This window comes from Epinephelus fuscoguttatus, linkage group LG9 (assembly GCF_011397635.1).
Source record: "Epinephelus fuscoguttatus linkage group LG9, E.fuscoguttatus.final_Chr_v1".
Taxonomy (NCBI): Eukaryota; Metazoa; Chordata; class Actinopteri; order Perciformes; family Serranidae; genus Epinephelus; species Epinephelus fuscoguttatus.
In genome coordinates, this window is record NC_064760.1 from 15,502,215 (window position 1) to 15,526,584 (window position 24,370).

Here is a 24,370-nt window from a genome sequence, read left to right on the forward strand (position 1 = left end):
CTGACAATTTGAATAAAATTTAAATAACACAAAAATCTCAGCTTTGGTCAGTACTATACGTGCAAGTTTTAATCCCACAGTAATTGCTGCCCGTATGTCTCTCAGTCTAAACAATATCAAAAGACAGACTGTCTGACTTGGGCAGAATGTTCACGGACAAGTAAATGTATCAGCATTTTATACACTTAAAATGTTTGTAGTATTTATTCACGTTATGTCATGTCATCCTTATGAAATTAGTTACAACTGTTTCATTAACTTGCTGAATTACCATGACCATTAGATGAGTCAACCACCCATACAGCTACTGTAGCTAACGTTGTGTGGAGATTTCAATTTTGGGTCCGTGGTCAAAACATTCATACTAAAAGTAGCTCTGAGTGTTGAACAATGTTGTAATGTTATAATGTTACCATATGTATTAGCAAGGTCACCGAATTAATGTGTAATGTAAGTGGCTGGTCTTATCTTCTTTTGCTTAATGGCAAGTGGCAACTAGCTTTTAAAGTGCATTAGTGCCCCTCCTCTTCCAGTGTATGCATGGTTAAATGATATCGAACATTGTTATCTTTCTATTGAGGAAAATTATATTGAGATAATTATTGTTTTATCGCCCAGCGCTTGTCAGAGGAAAGATGCTTTTGAGTTGCAAATCGGGAAGTGCTTTAGAAGAGTTTTTGGTGTTTGTCCCATTATCAAATACTAAAAGTCAGAGGCCGTATTCACGAACATGCTGAGAATACTCTCAGAGAGCTCCTAACTTAGCTTAATTTTTTTTAGTAAGGAGTCCTGGTTTAGGATTGAGTTAGGAAAGTTCTCAGAGTAAGGAAGGGACAGAAACTTTTACCTTAGTGAGGAGGTGTGGTTGACCCCGTTACAAGATATGATGCATTCTTTTAACAGATGTGATTGGTTGTCACAGACACGCCCTTTTGTGAGCCTGCAAGGTGTGGACACCCAGTGGAAATGAACTGCTGACTGTGAAAGTGTTGTAACTGGGGATCACTCTGCTGATGGAAGGTTGAGACAGACTCAAGTCATCACTGCTACATTATGACATTTTTCCAGTTTTCCAAATATCTTAGCATTATGATAATTTTTTCTGGCGTTATAGTGTTAGGTGGGAAATGTGTGCGTATCCCTAATGATATCAAGCACACACATTATCCCTGCGCGATCTAATCTGTAGCATTTCATTTACTCACTGCCATCCAGCATTTGGAGAATATTTGTCATCTTTGTATTTCGACCATTTTGTCTCAAGCTCTTAAGCCTCTTAAAGTCCTCCTCTCTACTCCTAACAGTTTTGCACCTTGGGAGCTCAATTAAGGTCTAAAATGCTCTGTGAATAACTACATCTTTACAAGGACGTAGTCTTAACTTTGAAGGTAAATTCTAAGGAAAGGTCACAACTGTAAGAATTTCCTTCGAATTTAGTCACTAGGAGCGACTCTTAGTGCTAGGAAGCTTTGTGTGTACGGCCCCTGGATATCTCAACCTCTGCTGCATTGATTTTTGATTTTCTTTTTAATGACATGATGAATCAATACAAATAATAACACACATATTCACATGGTATTTCCAAATGGCATTCATGGGGTTGCAGTCGACACCAGACTGCTCGTCTTTGCTGCCTAGTCGGATACGTTTTTAGCAAACCTCGTACTCTGAGATCTTAGCTCATACTTTGATAAGTGCACTGTTACCATATGAAACTAATTGCCGCACCTACAAAAATATCACCCATGTTGTAATAAACCGTCGTTTTCCATTAAGTGTTTTTTAGTAAGACAGCTGTCTAAACACTGTAGACCGTGGTTTGGATTCCTGGTCCACAAGTGAAAGCAGGGGTGGCTGAAATAGCAGCAACAGGAATGTCTGCAGACAAGAGCTGTGACAAGTGAAATCAAAAAGTAATATCCCACATCATATCAGTTATCACAACAGAGTCCACACATCCAACACCGCAAGCTTATCTGTCAACTTTTAGCAGAATTTCAGTTTGGGTTTTCACAAAACTGTCTAGAGGTAGGAGCTGTGCCTACTGAAAGCAAAAAAAGTGCTTTCACTTGTTTACCAATCAGCAGTTATATCAAGGCAGCATATGCGTCCTTGTTAGCAGTGTAGATCGTGATCAACATCAGACTTCACAGTGAGGACTTCAGCTTCCTGGACCAGAATTCAGAGCTCCAACTCGTGGAGAATGACAAGTAGCCATCTGGTAATTCTTCTCTTCAGACCTGTACAGGAGCTACATCCCAAAATAGCATCAAAGGCAAAGAGTTGTCTTTTGAAAATGGGCTGTTGCATCTAGAGCGCTGAGATCTCACTTGTATTGTCACTCAGGGGGTCTGATACATTTGGATTCGGATACAGTCACGCACTCACTCTCATTTCAGAGAGGGGAAGAGAGAGGAGGCTGCGTGCACAGGACAAACAATACAAACGGCTAAGGAGCATTTTTACAAGTATTAATTGACACACAAGGGAATTAGGCTTCTTATCTGCTCTCCTTGAAACTAAGCACAGCCTCTGGGATGTTCTGAAATCTACTGACAAGGTGTGGGCAGTCTTTTCAAAACCAGACCAAAGGAGGGTTTGCAAAGAAATCTGTGAAGTTGTGACACCGACTGTGAGTCAGAAAAATTAACATTTTGGAATGGCAATGAATTGATTTTTCCTAATGACGCACATGTGGCTTAAATTTGACACTGGCTGTAGGACTCAGTCTTCCATCGGATTTTAAAGGAGCAATATGAAAGATTAAGGAGGAGTTAGTGGCATTTATTGGTGAGGATTACAGATTGCAACTAGGGTTGGGTCGGTTCTCGGTAATACCAGTTCGGTTCGGTACTCCATCTTGGACCGGGTTTTTTTTTTTTTTTTTTGTGTGAGACCGACTGGACCGCATTACTCGGTAAAAGTGGACGTCCGCAAGCCCAAAGCACAACGGCGCGGACTCCACTCCGCGCACCAGTGTCACACAAAAGACTGTTCAGCATGTATTTTTCACATCGCGGGGATTTTTCACGGACATTTTTACATGGAGTCCGCTCCGCTTATAGTATGCCTGAGTCTGTGAGCACCTGTGTCTGCCTCTTCGCCAAGCGCACAGCAAGCAGGAGAGAAAGGGGGGTGGGGCGGGGACTGAGCTAGGAAGTGTGAATGCGCGTGCGCCGAGGCCTCTACTGCAGCCTGGAGTTTGTTTAATAGTGACGGGGAGTCGATAATGGTGGACAAGTTAGTCTCAAAGAAATCAAAGAATGTGCCACTATGGCAACACTTTGGTTTTGAGCCAGACGAAGGAGGCAACCCTTGTTTGCACTGATTGAGTAAGCTGCAAAATTTATTTGTAAGGAATAAAAGAAACAATGTGTTCCTGTCACTCAACTGCGCCCCCAAGTGGTGGAAATCCGATATTACCGACTTGATGCGTTTTTGTTTTTTTTTTTCCTCCTCATACCGACCCAACCCTAATTGCAACTAGCTGAAACTTCTGGTTAGAATTCCTTATAGTTCGCGAGGGTTTTAGGGTTAGTTGGATCATTCCTCTTCAAAACCAGGTGATTAAAACTGGTAGAAACAATAAATAAAGCAGTTTCATGTTATAAATCAGTGTTTCTCCATTGTGTTTTGGGTTGTCATAGCACCTGCTCATGTGTGCTCACCTTTTATCTGATCCGAACGTTCAGGAGGTTTTTAGTGGGAGCCAAATTGGGTCTCTTCCTCTCCAAAACAAACAGACCCATTGATTGAGACAGGTAAAAGCACAGAATAAAGCAGTTTTGCAAATTTCTCAAATGCTGAGACAGGCTGCTAGCCTAGCACCGGCTAATATGTGCTCACCTTTTTTTTTTATCCAGACATTCAGGAAGTTTTTACCAGGAGCTGATTTAGGTCCCTCCAAAACAGACCCAGGGATTTAAACAGGTAAAAACACCAAATAAAGCAGTTTTGTGTTATAAACCTGTGTTTCTCAAATGAGATGAGATGGGCCGATAGCCCAGCACCTGCTAATGTGGGCCCATGTTTTTCTCTGATAACTTAAGATCCAGATGTTCAGGAGGTTTTTACTGGGAGCCGAATAATCCACAGAGGTCTCTTCCTCTCCAAAACAAACAGACCCAGTGATTTAACTTGGTAAAATACACAGCACGAAGCAGTTTCACGTTAAAAGTAAGTGTTTTTCCAATGCTACTTGGCCTGGAGGGGCTGCTGACTACGGTGGCCAATGCAAAAACATGAATGTGACACTGTTGAGCTCGTCAGAAAGGGGACACTAGCCCAGCATCTGCCGATGTGCACTTACCTTTACCTCTGATAACTTAAGATCCAGACATGTAGAAGGTCTTTAACTAGAGCCTTGTTATCTGCTGAGGTCTCTTCCTCTCCTAAACAAACAGAACCGGTGAAGACACTGGAAAAAAAAAAAAAAAAAAAACAGTTTCGCATGAAGAAAATTGTGTTTTCTCGACATGCTCATCATGGAGGGGCTGCTAACTAAGGTTGGCTGACGTGAAAATGTGAATGGCCTTATCTAGAGCCAGTGCTTGGTTTGTCCTTTTTGGGCTACTGTAAAAGATGGCAGACTCCATGAACGAGGACCTGCTCCCTATGTAGATATAAACAGCTCGTTCTAAGATAACAAAAACACAACAGTTCTCATTTCCAAGTGATTATACACTAAAGAAATCATATTTATTATATTATACTCCATTTCTGCCAATATATCCCCCTTAATCCTACAAACTGGACCTTTAGCTGTATTATCTTTTCTCAGCAGTAACCTGCTACCCATTTAACAGATTAAAGACATCAAACTTGTCTCATCTTACTTAATGCTCTCATTGAAGGTAATTACTGGAATAAAGACTAATTACCAGAGCTTTAAAAATAATATATGTACGGCATTCTGATGCTTTAGGTTGTGAAAGTCTTCAATCGGACATTTAACATGAGAAAACCTTAAAAACACCCATTAGAACCACTAAAGTAGAGTGACACATTCACCTAAGGCATGAGTAAGTATAGATGACTGAGGCAGAAAATGACTGAAATGCAAAGTGAGAGAAGAGCGAGGTGATTTGAGTCACATTTGTTGAGATAATGACAAAGTATTGGTAGCTTTATAGTACTTGATGCCTGCTAAGCTTTACACAATCTTGTCTTAAAACAGATCACTGTCCTTGTTTGACTTTCTCCCCACACTTTTGGTGAGTTCTGGGGGCTTTGTGACAAACAAGGACACCAGTAACAGTACAGGAAATTATGTACGGAAACACTTAATCCAAAAGGGAAATTTCCATTTCAGAATAAACACTGACCCATTTGTGCTTTGTTTTGTCCCACTGTCCCTTTCCTTTCTGTATCTAATTTGTTATTCTCTTTTCTCCTTAGTTTTTAAATATTAATACGCCTAGATATTGGAAATGTCGTGTAGCACGCAACACCTCAAAAAGCTGCAGTTAGCTGAGACTGCTATTCAAAGACAAAAGTTGGACTCTTGTAATTAAAGACCAAAGGCTAGTTTCAAATACATGCTGTTGCTTTTAAAAGCTTGTGTCAGTGACGGCAGCTGCACATCATAAATCTCTCCTGTCCTCTGTACCAGTCCATTCCCTCACGAGAAAAAAACATAGGTGGTCTGAAGCAAATTGTAGAGCAATTTCAGGCAGCAAATAAGACAGAAAATTATAAAAGTAGATGGCAGCTAAGCACTGGAGTGAAGAGAGGCATAATTAATAGAGGTGTACATTTGAGAAGACAGATGGGTGAGAAGAAGAGGTGGCTCGAATGATGTGGGGGTTTATGGACAAGCAGACGGTGCCAGAAGATGGTGATATACATTTAAAGTCCTAAAGGAACAGTCGGTCCCCGCTGCGACCTAATCCAGTTTTAATTAGGAGGAACGACTTGCATCTTAATGTTAAGGAGCACCCATGTTTGTTTAAACAGTGTCAGAGGATCGAAAGCTTCTGCAAGTATCAGTGTCTGGTCAGCCAGAGAGCACAGGTCCAACCTCAGAGAGAGACACACTACTTGACTCTGCAGAAGTTTGAGCCACTCTTAAGTCTTAGAAACTGAAGTTTTAAAGCGAATCCCCCAATGTGACGGACTCAGCAGAGAGTTGACATACACTGTAGTCAGTTGTCGAGCCAAATGTGCTTTAGAGATGACCATTCACAGCGGTTCACGGCCACACTCACACACTCACTCTCCCCAGCAGGGCCAAGCCCGTTGGAGCCTGCGAGCCTCTCATTAGCCATTCCTCTGGAACACAAAAACACATCGACATAGGCTGGATGTTTTTCTAACAGACTGCAAATAGCTTCAGCAACTATTTAAGCGAAGGCTGAGTGTTCCCAAAGCCATTAACATAAGAGCGCCTGTGCCAGTCGTAGCGCATGCCATGCTGTAGTAATGATAAAGCAATTGCCCGCATAGCCAAGATATCCTTTGTACCGCAGCCTAATTGTTGATATCTTGATCTGACCATACACTGCATACATTAAAGGATCTCGTCTTTCAAAGGAGAGGCCAGATGGTAAGAGCTCAGACATTCTGGGGCCTCGAGGACAGTAGAGAAGAACAGTTCCCCTGGGAGGAACCCACATTTTCACTTTATTGCGTCCTACCACGAGCTCCCTGTAGACTCATTATTCTAAAATTATGCATTGCTCTCAGAAGACATTGCACATGCACGTGTAACCTAACATGACCTTATCAACTGTTGTGTTGTCTCTCAGCACACACACACACACACACACACACACACACACACACACACACACACACACACACTCGTTCACCCACTACATTGCAGAAAGGGCACAGGCCTTTGACAGTAGAAAGCGGATTAGCCTGTAAACCAAAGATTCTTAGTGAGTTTAATGGAATAGAGATGAGTGGATGTAAGATTTAAATAAATTAACCTTCAGTGAATTCCCCAAGGCTCGGAGGAATGACACAGGGGGGCTGAGGAGGAATTTTTTTTTTTTTTTTTTTGGTTGTCACTGATGATATGAATAGTCATGACATGATTACGCCGAGCAAGTGCTCCACGACGTGCGTGATAACCTGTACTTGCGTTCGAGGCGAAGCAGAAGCGAACACTGGATATACTGACAAATGTTCCTCGGAGCGGAAAAACAAAAATTAATTGCCCTCCCTTCACATTAATAACCCGTCGCATTTTGTATTTTGCCCTTTACGTGTCGCAGTGTGTCCCGGCTTCATATGCCAATGTATTGGTAGAGCTTATATGGCACGCAGAGTAGGGGCAAATTCGTAACCGCACAATGAGATGTTCCAATGCTAGCATTGTTTCAAAATGTCATCACAACATCAGGGAATAGATTAACCTTTACCAAACTCCCAACTGTAAGAACATCATTTTTTTTTAACATACTCATCATGCAATGAACCCTGATTGGTGCCTCTGACATTTACTTAAAGATGCAAAATGTTGAATGTTCTGCATATTCTCATTTCTGTATTGATGAGGATACAATGAATCACTGTAATGTCAGAAAAATAGCAATGCTTAGTCTGTATTTGCTACTTTTTGTATATGAAACTGCCATTTATTCCTGAGTATAAGGTGCTTTTTGTCCTGCGTTTTCATCTCATTTCCACTTGTCAGGACTGGCTGCACAGCCTTGTCTAATTTGGGGAATGGTGAGTAACTTTTTTTTGACTAATCGTAGCAAACTTTGAGCAGTCTTTTAAAAAGAAAGCAGTATGGTAGATGATTAATATTCATCACTACCAATTTATTTTTGCACTTCATTTCCCTGTGATCCCTGTGCAACTCTTTTGCCAGCACCTTGAATTCATTTTACTCACAGCACCTGCTACATCACCCAGAACAATGAACGTGTGAATTGCTCGATGGGGGTTTAGATTTTTTTTATTTTTTACATTTATTTGTTTATTCAGAATAATTGTAGTAAAATGGAGTTCAATCAGCCGCCAGAAGACGAACTGTGTTCATAGAGATGATAATATCGACACTATGCAAATGTCATGTTAATCAGAGACTGACTGTGCAAAGTTTGAGCACCTTAAACCCTAAAAGCTCTGCAGAATGAAACATGAGCAATTTGAGTCATAAATATAGTCAGTTCCAATTTGCTCAATGTTTAATTTTGTCATGGAAGTATTTGGTTGCAGACGAACGAACACTCACAGCCAACCAGTGTCTGTAGATCAGGTGATGAGCTGAGTGAACATTATGTTCTCTAGCGGAGAAATCCCTGCATAAGTGTCATGCTGTCTGTGATGTCCTCTTCCATTGTTGTGTTTACAACAGTTCTAGCAAAGATCCTTAGTCTCAGCTTTTGGCAGAGCTCCATGGAAACGATCAAAGTTAACAACTGCATCTTGTACCACCTCCCGTTGGCAGAGGTCACCATGGGTAACTGTGTCACTGTGGCAATGGTATTCATCATTATCAATTAGTGCTACATGATATATCAGCGGCCAATAAATTATCGTCTGATAAGAAACTTGGAACCTGGTTCAGAGTGAGAAGTTGGGCCTCTCTGTCTCACAGCAGAGAGAATGAAGTTGAAGAAAACAGTGCTTGTTATCCATCAGAGCAACAAAATTCACCAATACCAGAGACAGCAAGAGCAGTTTATCAAACACACGCTCAACAAGCAGACTGTCTTTAACCTGCAGTCGACCCGCTGCCCCCTACTAATCCCCACCCGTTCACCTCTGTCACCAATCCTCTGTAAGACTTCCTGTGGTCATCACCCTGAGTGGTGATAGACGCTGAAGCTTTCCCAGTCCAGGCTGCCATCTCAATGGTCTTTCAGTTGTGTCTGGGTTTTAATGAATGCAGAGGTTTTGTTTTACCTGGCTGAAGTCTGTCACTCCTGATGGAGAACATGAGCAGATGGTCTATAAACGAGAGAGTGCTCACGGTGATTAACTTCTTTGTGAAGTGAATTTTTTATTAAAGCCCAGAACTAGAAGACTCTTTTGTGAAACAACCTGACTTGCATCAGTCCTTGAGAACGATTTTGGTCTTGTGTCTGGTCTCAAGACCTTTTCTTGAAAGTCTCGTCTCAGGCTCAACCACATTCTTACTCGGTGTCTCGGTCTCGGACAAAGAGTCAGGATTTTATTTCAAGACCACAACTGCAAGGACATTACTAAATTGCCTGAATACAGAATGGTGATAAAAGAGATGAATGAGGGGAATTTTGTTTTCTGGTAGTTTTTATGGGAATGTGAGTCTTTCAGATCAGTTTGAGGGGTGCCTATTGTTTGCATGTTCCACGTTCTATCATAAGTGTGTCATTTGATCTGGTCTTGGTCTTGTCTGTCTCGATACATTCTGGTCATGTCTTTGTCTTGATTTAGGTGGGCTCGACTCCAGCACTGACCTGACGTTATCTTTTTATTGCCGTAAAAACACTCACACTGTAGTCTAAGATGTGTCTGTGGCCATGGGCTGTAATTAGAAGTGTAAACCCTTGCTGACCATGGACAACAGCCCATCTGTCTTTTCTTCTGTAAATGCAAGAGCCAGAAACAAAGCATAATGCTCTCAGACATTAATTTTCTTTGTCAAAATGAGAAAAGCCTGTGGGATAGTGCAGCTGTCCAGAAAATGGCCCTGTGTGTCCACCACTTGTGTGAGCTGCCTGTTGTTTTAACTGCTTTTTGTCTTTCGCTATAAATACACAGGAAGTGAAAAGCTTGGCTAATAGCCTCATGAGAATACCGCAGCTGCCTGGCATGCTTTGCCATCCATTGCTAAGCCACATCAGTCAGACACCTTGTTTATACATCTGCTAAGGGCACTCATAATTTAAGTCCGCTACCTTTTTTAGGAAGCTCGGAGCTCGTGCTCACAGTCCGTGTTCTGACACTCGGGGCTATGAATAGAGCAATATCTCATTTTATTGTGGTGAATGATATTTAGCGAGGCCTAATAGCGGTCTTGTGACTTTGTTTCATCAGTAACCTTTCAGGTGACTAAAGGCTAATTTGGGATCCTGTTTGTAGACGTGCCAGCTGCCACACAACAGGACCCGCAGTTATGGCCTGTGACTGTCACTTCGCTGTGACCAACAGCAGCCAGCTTTGCAGTAATCGCAGCGCAGCATGATTCTGAATGTTATCAGAATGTGACGTGTGACCTGCATGTCTAATGTCTTTGGTGATGGACAATGTGACCTCTCTTAAATCCTCTTTAATCCGTTATTAGAAGACTTTGACTTTCCACCCCAACCACATGTCGTCCACATGGTCTGCATTTCTATTTGAATGTTAACAACTCTAATTAGATGGACTGTAATTGGAATTAGTGCTTAAACAATTTGTTGATCGATTAGAACACTATTGTCAACATTTACTGCCACCAGATTGTCAGATAAGAGGATTTGCTGTTTCCTCTGCTTTATATAATTGTAAGTTGAATTTTTATTTTGGTTGGTTGGTTGGACAAAACAATCACTCACTTTGCACTTTGAGAAATTGGGTCCATTAGTTGGACTCCATGTGTACCGACAATTTGGGCAAAAAGAGGGCTGTACACCAATTACGGATTGTTATTTCAAAAACCTCACAATGTTTTTATTTGATTATCTCACAAAGAAGTCTGCATGGTGTTAATATTCAGATGAAATTCATTCTCTATTCCCAGTAGAGTAGATTGTCTGCCTTCCCCTGTGCTGCTGGTCAGTTCTCTGTGCTAATCATGTGATGTCTATTGTTGATCTGAAGTTTAGAGAGACAGGAGCTGCATTTCACAGAAAAATAATCAAAGAATCAAAAACTAGGAACCCTTGGCTTCATATTTGTTGTGGGACAACGGCTCTGGGAATTCTTGCTCCCAGTCCTCCCCGCTCTGCTAAATCTGAGTGAATCATGAATAAATGTTTTCCTTTTTAAAGCATTAATTCATTCAGGTAGATCCAACTGTGAGCTCACGACCTTGTAAACAACAGTTGTATTTGTGAAGGCATTTTCCTGTGTGTCTCTTTGGGTATATTTGTGTGTTGTATCCTTCGACTATATGAAGTAGAGTAATTAAATATGCTTTAATTGTTCTTCTTATCATAGGTAGAGATTTGGGGTTGGGGAAGCAGGAGCAATGAAAGCATTCAAGTAGCAGAGGACTTTTATTTTGACAAAAATAAAGACATTTGCACCATGAATTGATCCAGAAAATGCACAAATTGGTGCATAAATATTCACCAGAAAGCTGGAAATTAAGTGTCTGAGGCTGGTGGAGGACAACTTTCTTTGGCTGCTGATTGACACGAGACTTACTGATTACTTCTCAGCAAGATTTAAAGCAGACATTCTTTAACACAGAGGGGAGCATACATAGCTTTGAGAACATTCTTTAGCCCTTTTATTCAACACCACCTCTCTGTGAGGTTTTTGCTTTTTAGCATGAAAAGTTGATCCTCATTGGATTTAGTCCTGATGGGTGAATGTGCCCGGCCACACTGCCTGTTTGAAGATACAAATCAGTGGAGCTGAAAGTCAGTTTGTTGACAGTTATGGTTTGGTAATGAAGTGGAATAGTCAGAGAAGCAAATTTACTTGTGAGGTTGGGGATATGTTAATGCCGTGTGCCACCATCTGGCCCTTTGCCTTGTTAAGATGAATGAACGCGCAGTGGTCTACATGGCCTGTATACAGTGTGTTTCTCACTGCTATCTTAGATTAATAGTCCACCTCTTAGGCCGTCCCCCCTCTTAAGCACTTACCTGCAGTATTGTGCTGATGCACATTTACTAATGCGCTGCATTATTCATGCTGCAGTGTTGGGTTTATTAGCTGATAAGAGTTAGATTAAGGACTGTAGGAGAATTATACAAACGTGTTACTGGGAGAATTATTGCAGCAGTGCGCAGCTGTGGTTACAGAAAGATCACATTTTTGATCCCCACAGCTGCCAGTGTGCTTTGAAGTCATTGTTAAAGAAATTACCAACTCACTATGTAATGGCTCTCACATGTCATGATTATGTGTTGCAGTGAACTTGATAACCTCCATGCCCTGTAGTTGGTGTATCTTTTCCCAGACTGTTGCTTACATATTATTTCAGATGTCAACTGTAGTGCCATGGTATTTGTGTAGGACTCTGTGTGGATAAATAACCCAATTTGATTAAATAAGCCAGTACATTGTGGTCTCGAAACTTCTCCAGTCAAATGATACTTGCATTCAACCCTTTAGCACCAGGGTCTGATCCTGAACCGTCCTGACTCCCCACTGGATCAGCAAACTTTCTGTTGCTGCCATCTCCAGAGCCTCCTGGCAAACGGTCAATTCAGTGTCTGCCTGGTTAGCACAAGATATCACAGCAGCATGTGATGCTAACACTTACCTCTGTCTTTGTGTCTATGGGTGGACTCTCACCAACTGTGCCCGGTGTGGAGCTCACACTCTTGCAGCAGCAGGCACAAGCAGTTGGTAACAGTCCCAACAAACCCACGTTGACACAAAATTGGCTCAGCTATGTCATTAAACCCATTAATAACCATTGGGTAACGTTAGCCGTGTGATGCTAACAGTTAGCTCTGTCTGTGTGTGTTTCTGCGGACTCTCACCAACTGTCCCTAGCGTGGAGCTCACACTCCCGCAGTAGCAGGTACAAACTGTTGATGACAATCCCAACAAACCCACGCCAACACAAAATTGGGTCAACTATGTCATCAAACCCATTAATAACCATTGGGTAACGTTAGCTGTGTGATGCTAACAGTTAGCTCTGTCTGTGTGTGTGTGGGTGGACTCTCACCAACTATCCCCAGCATGGAGCTCACACTCCCGCAGCAACAGCTACAACCGAGACAGTAATGTGGCGATGTCGAGCACAGTGTCTTGGACAGAGTTGTCAGTTAAGCATGGCAAGACGCCAACAACACGCCATTACATTAGTATTATGGGTGTTGAATGAAGTACTAAATTGGTATCAGTGTCACTTTAAAAGCGAAAGGTTTTCAGTGATCTATCATAAAAGGCAAAGAAAACAAACTGAAACCAGTTAATTAACATATTTATTGTATTTTTTGTTTTAAAAAATACTTAATTAGTTAAATTTATTACAATTTTGCATTTTAATTTCATCTGTCTGAGATTTACAAACTCTGTAATAATTACTAAAGTTTTCTCAGCATCTATTTTACATCAGATAACTTGTGTCTTAATTATTATATGAGGACATGATACTAGCACATATTTCTCCCCGGTGTAGGTGCTTGAGTTGGTTTCACTTCCAAGGCACTTGAATTGTGTTTTAATGACCCACTGAGTTTCATTGCATATTCTAATGGTCCTGTCTTTTCCTGGCCCACTATACCATTAATGGAGCATGCTGTTAATGCATCCTTGATGTGAGATCAGGTCACTTTCATTTGTGAGATACTTCTTGTATCCCATTCTGAGGGCCACGGAGCATAAAGTTTATCTCTTAGTTTCCAGCATTTCCATTCCTTTATTTTCTCTGCCCAAAGCCTCCACCTGTCTCCACCCAGCCTCCTGGTATTTATTCTCTTCCTCCCCTGGGGAGTGATACTCACTGACATCACTCCTCCCTCTGGCCAGATGTTGGAACTTAAACACGCCATCCATCAGCCCACAGACAAACGAGTAGCACAGCAGACAGGGGCGATGACCCAGCAAAGACGTTCCTAATATACAGGCTCACATAGGAAGAGACTCCGGGCCTAGGCTGTGTTCCCACCCTTCATTTTTAAATCAACATATGTTTCTGCTGCAGGCCGTAACTGTCAGATTGCTGGTTCTGAACACTGACAACTGTTCCAAAGCTCAAACCAAAAGATAAAATGATGATGTAGAGCCAAAAGCTGATCCATTGAGGTTGAATCTGTGGAATGCTTTTCTTCACTGTTGCTTCAGAGCTTTATACCATAGTAACATTATCACCCAAGAGCAAGATAAGGTACAAAACGCACATAAAATGTACGAGTTGCAGTCAGTCCTGTGGCTCTGCATCCAAATCACACATTTGAGTGCAACAAATTTCCTCCCTCCTGATTCATCCTCTGCTCAGTCATCTTTATATCCTGTTTTCTTATAAGTCCATTTAGGAAACAGAGTTGGGACATTTTCGGACACAGTGAGCAAAAGTAACGTCTCGCCTTGATGTTGAAATGGAATGACACAGTAACTGCTGAAGCTGAGTGGTATTTCCCTGTCAGCTGTTCAGATGTGTTTCACTCTTTCCGTGGTTTACTCTTGGCGTCTCTTCCTGGGAACTCTCATGTCATCCACTGAGAGTCTGTCTCTTTAAATGTAAATTGCTGCTGTTTATTGGTGACAGAGTTAACATTGGCAGGGTAATGGATTTATTTCACTCTCTACACACTACTGGCGTTCATCGTTAAAGAAGTGTGACAGATGGATGCTGAGTAGAGATCGACTCAAGGTCTGCGTGTGAGCTCAGACAGAACATCTATTTAGACTGGCTCTGCAGCAAATACACAGTCCCCTCTGCCTAAATCTAACAAATCTCCCACACACAGGTTTAATGTATCTCAAAGCCTTTTTTCTCTGTGTGTGTTGTCTGATTGTAAGCATGACCTTTGCCTCTGCTCTGAGACACTCTTTACCCTTTTTAGACATGTTTATCCAGTTTCTCTTAGCATGTTGAGAACCCTGATGACTAAGAAAATATGGTGCACACTAGGGCTGCCCCCGACTAAGAATTTTCCTAGTCGACCAACAGTCATCATTTTGGGCCATTAGTCGACTAGTCACCTGCATGTTTACCATATTAATTTAATTATTAAATTATATAATTTGGGTGGGGCAACACAATGGTTTGAGTTGAAGGTGTGAGAAAGAATAGTATCAGTAACATTGTTAACACTGTGCTACATTACAGAGAAATACAAAACCATACTAATGAACCTTCATTAATATAGGCCTATATTTTATCTACAAGTGCACGTCACACACTGAGCGAGCCGCCTGTTAATGACGCTGGCGGCTAATGGGCATGTAGCTACTTCCATGTTTCAGATGATACGTCATGTTTGTAGTCGACCAATGAAGATGAGTTTACATATCACCTTGGGTTCGTCCTTCACCTTCTCAAAATGATCCCACACTTTGGATTTCCTGCCCGACATGTTATTAACTAGCCTGTGGAATAACCGCAGGTACCAGCCCTGGAAATTAGGGGCCGTACACATGCCGCATCTTTAACTTGTGTCTGTCCTTTCAAATTAAATTCCCACACGGTCCAGTCATTTAGGTTTGATTTATTCTGACAAGGCACAGCTCCTAGTAGTTTCACATTTGTTTTTGATTTTGTTTTTTTTCTGCGGCTAAGCGACCAATGAAATCTTGCCAACTAATGACCTCTCTGGTCGACTAATGTTTGGTCAACTATCAGGGGGGAGCCCCAGAAGACACTGTACCTTACATGAAGCTAGAATTAAGGAATGTGTCCGATAGAGACACAAAGGTGAGATTGTACCAACATCAGTATTTGAATTAGAACACCTTGGGAATTTTTGTAAAATTCTGTCACAGGTTAGATTGAAATGTCAGAGAAACATAATAATTTATGCCACCATACTTCTAGGCTTCTTTTTCTTGATTTTTAAGGCCTCAGCACAGAAGTGCCAGGACTCAGTGGTCCCTGACTGATGAATGTTTGCTTTGCTCTCATCTTCAGGAGCATATAGAAAATGTTGGCGATGTTTTTCGCCTGACAGGAAGTCAGCCATCTTGGGTTTCGTGTGTTATTATGCATTTTATGAATTTATGTTTTGGGACCTTTGGATGCACAAAAAGTCATGACACCTTGCATCCATGTTCGACAGTGCAGTGTGGCTTGGGTGAGAAATGTCAGCTCTATTGCACCAACTAGTTATTTATTAGCCTTTAAACATATTTCTTAAAACCCTTGATCATCTGATTTACGGGAAACCTACATGGTGTTGTCTACATATGATTCCCAGCAATATGATTTATAATTAGTGTGTACTGTAGCGCCACACAGTGGACACAGGAAGTAGTACAAAATTTGCAATAGGTTGTTTTCAGCACCAAGAGCCCCAAGCAAAACATATCATCTAAATCCTCTGCATAGTGTCGAACTTCTTGGGGATTGAAGAGCCACATCGACCACTGTCCCACCAGTTCCCCCAACGTACACAAAGGTGCGAGGGCCCTTTCATTGTTGTTTGCAGCTTTAATTTTTCTTTCGTCTTTTGTCTTTGAGTGTCTGTATTGTCTGTTTTTGTAAAGCTGTTGATCAATCTTTGCTATTGAGCAATTGAATTAAGAAAAACAAAGACACAGTGGACACATAAATCTATAATCTCATTAGATCCGGTCTTGCATGGAATGAGCAAAACATACCTTAATGAAAGTATATTTCCCGACATGCACTGTGTCCAAACATAATGTAAGACATTCTTCATTTTGTAAAGTACATCTTTATAAATCAAAGACAACACTTAAAATCCTTAATAATGATGTTGAATTTTCAAGCACTGTCAGAGTTTGAGTCTGATTAGGGTCCTGTGGACATCTGATAGAGCCACAGTAATGTGGGGCTTCTGATCTGTTGTGCAATAGAGGGAAAAACAAATCTGTGCACAAAGAAGTGTCATGAATTTTTCATGACTGTAGACCGAGTCTCCCCAGGACCCTGCTCTGAATTATAAACAAATACACAACTCTTAAGGAGTGGAAAATAGCTGATACATTAAGCAGAAAACACAAGTTAAGTTGTTTATCATTTATTAGGACTCCAGAGCAATCTCGACATTGTTTTTTGTTTTCATTACTTATGGATGTAAGTGTTCCTATTGTCTTGTACTCATGATATGACTGTTGATTCTGTTATTGTAAGATGGCAGGGAGAAAAATCAAAATGCTGAGGAAAACCTCACCTCCATTGAACTGCCTGGTAAATTGGCCTTGTTATACAGAACTGTACATCTGAGCTTGAATTTTTCTTTTTCGCTTTATATGTATGTTTAAATCAGGATGAGATTCTTTAAGGTGCTGATTTGATTCGGAGCATTTTTTCAGATAAACATTCTTAGTGGTATTTGCACCATATTTGTTATATTTATTAATTTTTATTGTTAGTGTTTGGCCCTTTTAAATTTGACTGACTGAGAGAAGGAAACGGTGCATGTATCGGTGTGTCTCTGCACGCACAAAATATTGATTCAGGAGTCAGCCAACTAGTGTACCATTGTGCCTCCTCTGTGTCTGGGATCAGGACAGAAATATTCTGGTGCAGAAAATAAAATCCTTTTGCGGAGTAAGAGTTTCACTCTATTAAACTCATTTGAATATCTAAAAGTTCCTGGTATCTTCTCTGTCCAAAGATTTTTTTAAACATATGCATTTAAAGCCAGACTTTTACTTGTTGCCAGTCACAACAGCAGGGCTGGTGTTGTTTTCACCTTGTGTGTGTCGTCATGGCACAATGAGGTCCTGGAGACACCTATAGTAGTGAGAACTACCACAGAAGCTGTTTTGAGTACTTTGCCAGGTGTTTATATATCTGTCTAGCGATCTGATTTTGTCACTGTGATAGCATCTCAACTGCAATATGCAGTCAAAAAACTTTACAGATGTGTAGTTGAGAAGAAACTGGAAACCGCTGGATTGCCCCCTCTGGGCACCCTCTAGGTATCTCGGGGTTAGCTAAGCCGGAAGGCATAGCTTTCAATTTACTGGTCCATCTACGTCCCAAACCTCACCTATGGTCTTGAGCTCTGGTAGTGACCGAAAAAATTAGTTCGTGGATACAAGCAGCGGAAATGTGTCTGTGGCTGGGCTCAGCCTTAGAGATAGGGTGAGGAGCTTGGACATCTGGAGGGAGCTCGGAGTAGAGCCGCTGCTCCTTCACATTGAAAGGGGTCAGTTGACTTGGTTGGGGCATCTGATCAGGATCCTCCTGAACGCCTCCTGCTGGAGGTGTTTTGGGCACGTCCCATTGGTCGGAGGCCCCAGGGCAGACCCAGAACACGCTGGAGGGATTACATATCGCATCTGGCTTACGAACACCTTGGGGTCCCCCAGGAGGAGCTGGAAAGTGTTGTTGGGGAGAGGGACGTTTTGGCCTGCTGCCCCTACGGCTTGGCCCCAGATAAGCGAACGAAAATGGATAGATGGATGGATATATAGTTGAGGTGAAAATAAATGCTGTGTTTGAAGATAGGTGTGGTCCAAGCAAGAGGGCCAGAAGCTCTGGGATAGGAAGTAGGGAAGGGGCAATAGGTCCCCCCACTTTAGGCCCCTGGCCAACATTCATTTTAAGTCCTGAATTGGGGTTACGGCTGGTGTGATCCAATTGCAAGATGGTCTCTAGTTTTCTTTGTGGATTACTTTCTCTATTATTCCATGAATCAATTCTTTGTCTGGGCTTTAAAACATCAGAAAATAAAAAAAGAAAAGGCCCACTGACACAACCAAAAGCCCAAAGTGACGCCTCTGCATTTTTTTCTCTTGCCAACAGTCCAAAGCCCAAATATTTTGAGTCCACTATCATTTCTGACAATGGAATGGTTCTGTCAATCAAGTAATCATGAATTTCTTATTGATACATCTTAAATGCATCTTAAACCTTCTGGAGCTTTTGATCATATCACATGATCTTCAGCAAAAAGGATTTTTGGTGGAATTTAATTTATGCAAATTTTACTTTAAGAGTTCTAACAATATTGTAGTGCTTTCTTTTAAATTTGATTGTGTTGAATCCTGACTATTGCTTGTATGGTTACACGGGTGCTACCATCATTAGTGTCACCGTGAGGTCTGTAGTGATGTGTGTCTGAATGAAGCCCACAGGGTTTGAACATGAAAAGCACCGTAGCTCTGGAACCTCATGCTGCTTTCTCTTTTTCATCTTTCACAGTGCTTTCCCCTTTGGTCAGGAGCCATCACTTCATTTACTAATATGTGGCTCTCTGTGTTGTCTGTGTCTTCCAGGACTCAACGCTCTGCCCTTTGATCCAGCAACCAACAACGACCCTCTCCAGTTCAGCAGCTCCAGCGGGCCACTGGTGACCGAGTGTCCTCCTCTGGAAACCACAGCCGAGAATAGCAAGAAGAGGAAGAGGGCCAGCCTGCCTCCAGGTACTGACAACATCTGCCTCACAAGTATTGCAACACTGCTGCAGGATTACTCTGTGGTCTCAAATCCTCCCCAGTTTGCCCTTAGCTAGGTTGAATTTTAAATGCGAGGGCCTGTAAAGCTCAACAGAGAACGCCTCCCTTCAGAGAAGCTTCGATACAACAGCTAGATTTTTTACCTTGAGATTGCTCTTCCCCTAACTCTTCCGACATCAAATAACAGCGATGGGAATTGTTGCATAATCCTATCATTTGGTGGCGGTATGGAGAAAAAAAAAGTGGCTTAGCTCAGTCTTTGTTGTTTTCGATTAGCTTGCCATGTCCTGAGGCTCTGGTTGTCTGGCCTGTTTGGAGGTCAGGCAGCTGCAGCAGGAAACTGCTCCGCTGAGATTGTGTGCCTGACTGTCTGTTACCGTGCCAACACCACCTGCCAATCAAAACTGCAAACATGCCTTCAGCCTGCTCATACACACACTGACCTGTCACACAAACAGGGAGGTGCTGAGAGAGGTGTGTCCGTGTACATGTGTGTTTATGTGTGTCACAGAGTGTGCCGTAATTAAACAGTAATTTGAGTTAGGGGCTGGTAATGTGTCAAATTAAAAAAAAAAGACTTTCTAATTAAAGAATTCAAGAAGTACTGACTAATTAATTGCTTTGTAAGTAACAGAAAGAAGTGGGCCCTTAAGAAGGAGAGGTGGTGTTCCGTGTTCTCTGCTTTCTTAGCAGTGCTAATTGGACTGGATTAATACTCCACATTAACACAGCCATAATCAACAATTCATCTTTTCTTTGCATCTTCACATGGAAGCGTTAATGTCTTCAAGTGTAATTTCATTTTAATTCACTGACCATGTCAAGCCATAATTGGATAATGTATCACGGAGGGTTGTCAAACAAATAACAAATGTCTGTCCAAATGCTGGATTTATTTAAATGTTAGAAGTTACACATGAAGACAGTTTGTAAATGGCACAGCTTCACATCTTTCAGGGGAGATGAAGTAAGAATAAGCAGTGGTATTTTTCAGCTGGTCATAAATTTTGCTTCGTAAATGTCTTTAGATGTGTTGAAAACACAACCTCCCTTTAGTTAAAGGAATATTTTACCCCAAAAATGACCAATTGTGTACTCACCTTGTGTTTCTTTGAATTTGTTAAGAAAACTTTGTTTTTTTGGGGTTTTTTTTGTTTTTCTTGCATGCCTCCACAAGAGTCCAAAAAACAAAGAAAATTCTTGACGCATTCAGGTCATAAGTGACCATGTTCAGCAACAGCAAAACTACACTATATCAAATCATCCTTTTACAAACTCACTCAACTCATGCAGTATAATACAAGTTTCATTTATGCAGTCATACGCTCAGCACTTCCCAAACAGACATCCTTTCTGATGGGGAACTAGAGCCCCGCTTCCACCAAACTTTTTCGGTATGGCACCTTTGGAACCAGAAGTAACGCCTCAGACATGGTCCCTAGACCCTAGTGTTGCCGACAGGAACAGCACTCCGCAACGCTGTTTTTTTCCTCCAAGTAAGGATTAGAATATTCATTCATTCATTCATTCATTCATTTTCTAACCGCTTCATCCTCTTGAGGGTCGTGGGGGGGCTTGAGCCTATCCCAGCTGACATTGGGCGAGAGGCAGGGTACACCCTGGACAGGTCGCCAGACTATCGCAGGGCTGACACATAGAGACAAACAACCATTCACACTCACATTCACACCTACGGACAATTTAGAGTTACCAATTAACCTAGTCCCCAATCTGTCCCCAGTCTTTGGACTGTGGGAGGAAGCCGGAGTGCCCGGAGGGAACCCACACTGACACGGGGAGAACATGCAAACTCCGCACAGAGGGGCTCCCACGCCCAGGATCGAACCAGCAACCCTCTTGCTGTGAGGCGAGAGTGCTAACCACCACCGAGCCGCCAGGATTAGAATATATGCAGCTCATATAACCCAGTCGAAATTAATATATATGAACGCTTGAAGATCCACACATTACTAAAAGTGTATGTCCCATAAAAACTAAATTAATGGTCAGTGTTGTCATATGGAATATTTAAGGTGTGTTGGTGGATTCACTTCACCTTATGCATTGAGTAACATTACAAGTTAACATTCCACCTTAAATGTCGCCGGCAGTTGGTTAGTTTACTAATAAAACTCTCCACAGTATGAACAGTGGTTACATGAGCCTCAAAACCAGCCACAACTCAGCCCTGAGCGGAGTGGCCGTCCTCTATTGACCAATCAACAGACTGCAGTGTTCACAGCTCCACCTTTTAGTACCAGATCTGTGTGCTAGGTACCCCAACAGAGGGGGGACCAAATATGGGGATGGTACGGAATGGCTCCATCGGTATCATCCACAACATTTCACTGTGGAAACAAATAAAGCGCACCGCACTAAACGGAAGTGTACTGCTTGGTGTAAACAGGTGCTTAAATGGAAAGTGAACTTGCAAAGCCAGACTCCATTGATATAAACAGTAATTTTACCTTGCTGCACACCAGAGCTGCTGGTCAACAGTTGCCTCAGACACTTAGTTTGGTTCTTAAAGTGTTTGGATTCACCAAAGTCACAAAATAAACTAATAACACTACGGATAACAACTAATAACTAATTTAACTACCATTCAAGGCAGCAGTAGATCAGCAGTTCCAATGTTTAGCAAGGTAAAATTACTATTTTTGTCAATGGAGTCTGGCTGTGAAGAAAGCGTAGATAAGTTCCAGTTTCAGTTCATTACCCTGCCAGAAAGACAGGGCTGTCTGTTTGGGAAGTACTGAGCATACGACTGGAGAAATGAAGCTTGGATTATACCGCATGACTTGTGGTTGAGGCATGCGAGAAAAACAAAATTTTCCTCACAATTTCAATGTAACATGGTGTGAGTGATTGATTTACAAATGGTGATTTGGGGTATGAAGTTTTCCTTTGCTGCATCAGAGCTGCACTGTCAAAAGTTTTCAGTCCGTGGATGACAAAACCCAGAGTCACTCAAACCTCAGGAAATCACAATGATCCAGACATATTAATGCAACTTTTCAGTCAGTAACTTCAAGTGTCAGCTGTGTTACAAAACCCCAGTAACATAATTTATGTAGATATATTTTGAGCGCAGAAAAGTGTTTTGTCTCCTGTATTAGAATTAAAATATGAACACTGAGTTCTTACTTGTCAGATTTCCCACTACAGCTCTGTATCCTACAGTCATAATATCATTACTGTTTGGCACAATCATTCTGTCTGGTACAACCAGGCAGGTTTTTCTCTGCCATTGTCTGATATTATTTAATTTGCTCCTCCGTTTTCATACTTACACAGTATTCAAAGCTCAGAAAAAGTGTTGACAGCATCAGTACTAGCAGTGAATAGTTATATTTGTGTACACTGATAAAAGCCCATTAGAAAGCCTTAAGATAAAAGCATTCCCTGTCCCGGTCAGTCCACACCAAGTTATTTATATCGGACGTAGTGACTCTTAAAACTTTCCTCCTTTCGTATAAATAATACAGGAAGTTGAAATGACTTAATGTATTGGTGGTTTTTAGATGTTTTACCAACTACCTGTGTGCACTGTATGCCTAATGCATATTGTGGGTTCCTATATGCAGGGGAATGATTTGGTGTTGGTATTAGGAAAAATACAAAAGAACGCATTACTGCAGTTTACAGATGGATGTATCGACCTGCCTCCACATTAGTGGTCAGAGAACTAACCACAGTGAAGTAACACTAGAAGTATATACTTCCATTGTGCTTATTAATGTAGTGATTTCATCTTCGTATTGCCTTTACATTATGTTAAAATGCACACGTCACTCAGAGAAATAAGTTACGAAGGAAGCACAACATATTAACATCCACTGTATTCAACTCAAGTGGGAGAGACTGTGTATAACTGCAGGAAGTCAATAATACAATTTCTCCCGTCCCCCAACCTTAATTTAGAAACAGCTTCCTGTTGTTTGTTGGAGGGCTGAGAGGGCAGTGAGAGAACCAGCTCTGCAGGGAGAGATTTTCCTTGCAGTGCAAATGCGTCTGGATTTTACAAATGGTTAAATGTTCAGCAGCGGAAACCAACTTATTAGAGTTCTAGTGGCTACTTGGTGTTAGTTTCAGTATGAGCTGGATGGGAGGATGCAGTTATGTGAAATCTCTTCTTTCATCTGGCTGCTCGGCTGTCACAGCTACACATTTCCTGTCTTTATCAATGCGCACATGTACAAAGCTGGGTAAAAACAGGTAGAAATGGCCAAGAAATCAGCCTTGCCATGTGAAATCTAGCTGGAGAACTCTTGAATCCCTTAATTATAGTAAACAGGTTTCTAGTCTGCACATTTATACTTGGTTGCTTCAGACAGTGGACTGTAACCTGGCAACTTAAAAGGGACCTATTATGCTTTTCTTTATTTTCTGTCATATATATAATATCTGATTAAATGCAGCCAAATGATCAAATAATGAGGTAAAAGCATATAAAAGTAATCCCTGGGTGCAAAAACCATTCTGAATACTCTGTTTTCAACTTTGGCTCCAAGATGGCATCATAGTGTGCTGGATTTCTTTATACGTTCATCTGCTCCAGGCACGCTACTGCATGTGTTTCAATTACGTAGCCTACACTGCTACATGTAGCTACATGCTAACATCAGGGAAAAATGTGATCTTGGTCGCTGATGCTGCTAACTTCTCCCCAATTTTGGATCATATTCCTGCTGGAACATGTCCTTTTGGGTTTAATGGCTTTTTTGGGTGATTTTTCACAGCAGAAAGCACCACTATTCTCTGCTACAGTCACTCCTTGGCTGCAATGACGGTGCAGAGATGCCAAGATAGAGAACACTCAGATATGCTGACCAATCAGAGCAGACTGGGCTTTTAATAAAAGGGGCTTAACCAGACAGGCGCCAAAATGGAGCGTTTCAGACAGATACAGGTGTTCCAGCAGAGACAGTGCGAGGAACATTAAAGCATGTAAACATGTTCCAGTAGAAACCCAAAATACAAGCATGAATGTGAAAATGAGCACAATAGGTCGTCTTTAAGTGCATGTAAATGTGCTGAGTTACTGCTTGAATCTAGCGCCTGGAGAATCAGCCAAACGATGAAGGTCTGGAACAGCTGGAGATACAGATTCACGGCCAGCCTCCAGTCTCAGTCTGGTCCTCCAGCTCTCTAATGGAGCGCCGACTCATTAGCAGCCATGTTGATTGAGCCTTGTTAAAGGGACCCTAATGGATAGATTATTCTCCAT

General features: G+C 41.7%; 1 protein-coding gene across 5 annotated transcripts in view; it reads left to right on the forward strand.

Annotated features, from left to right (window-relative positions):
* Positions 1–24,370, forward strand: part of LOC125894527 (ecto-NOX disulfide-thiol exchanger 2-like) — a 277,435-nt gene that overhangs the window by 111,576 nt on the left and 141,489 nt on the right. For all 5 annotated transcript variants that reach the window (XM_049585992.1, XM_049585993.1, XM_049585995.1 and 2 more), the window contains one exon: positions 18,961–19,107. In XM_049585992.1, the coding sequence (XP_049441949.1) occupies positions 18,961–19,107 (147 nt within the window). The remainder of the gene's footprint in view (positions 1–18,960; positions 19,108–24,370) is intronic.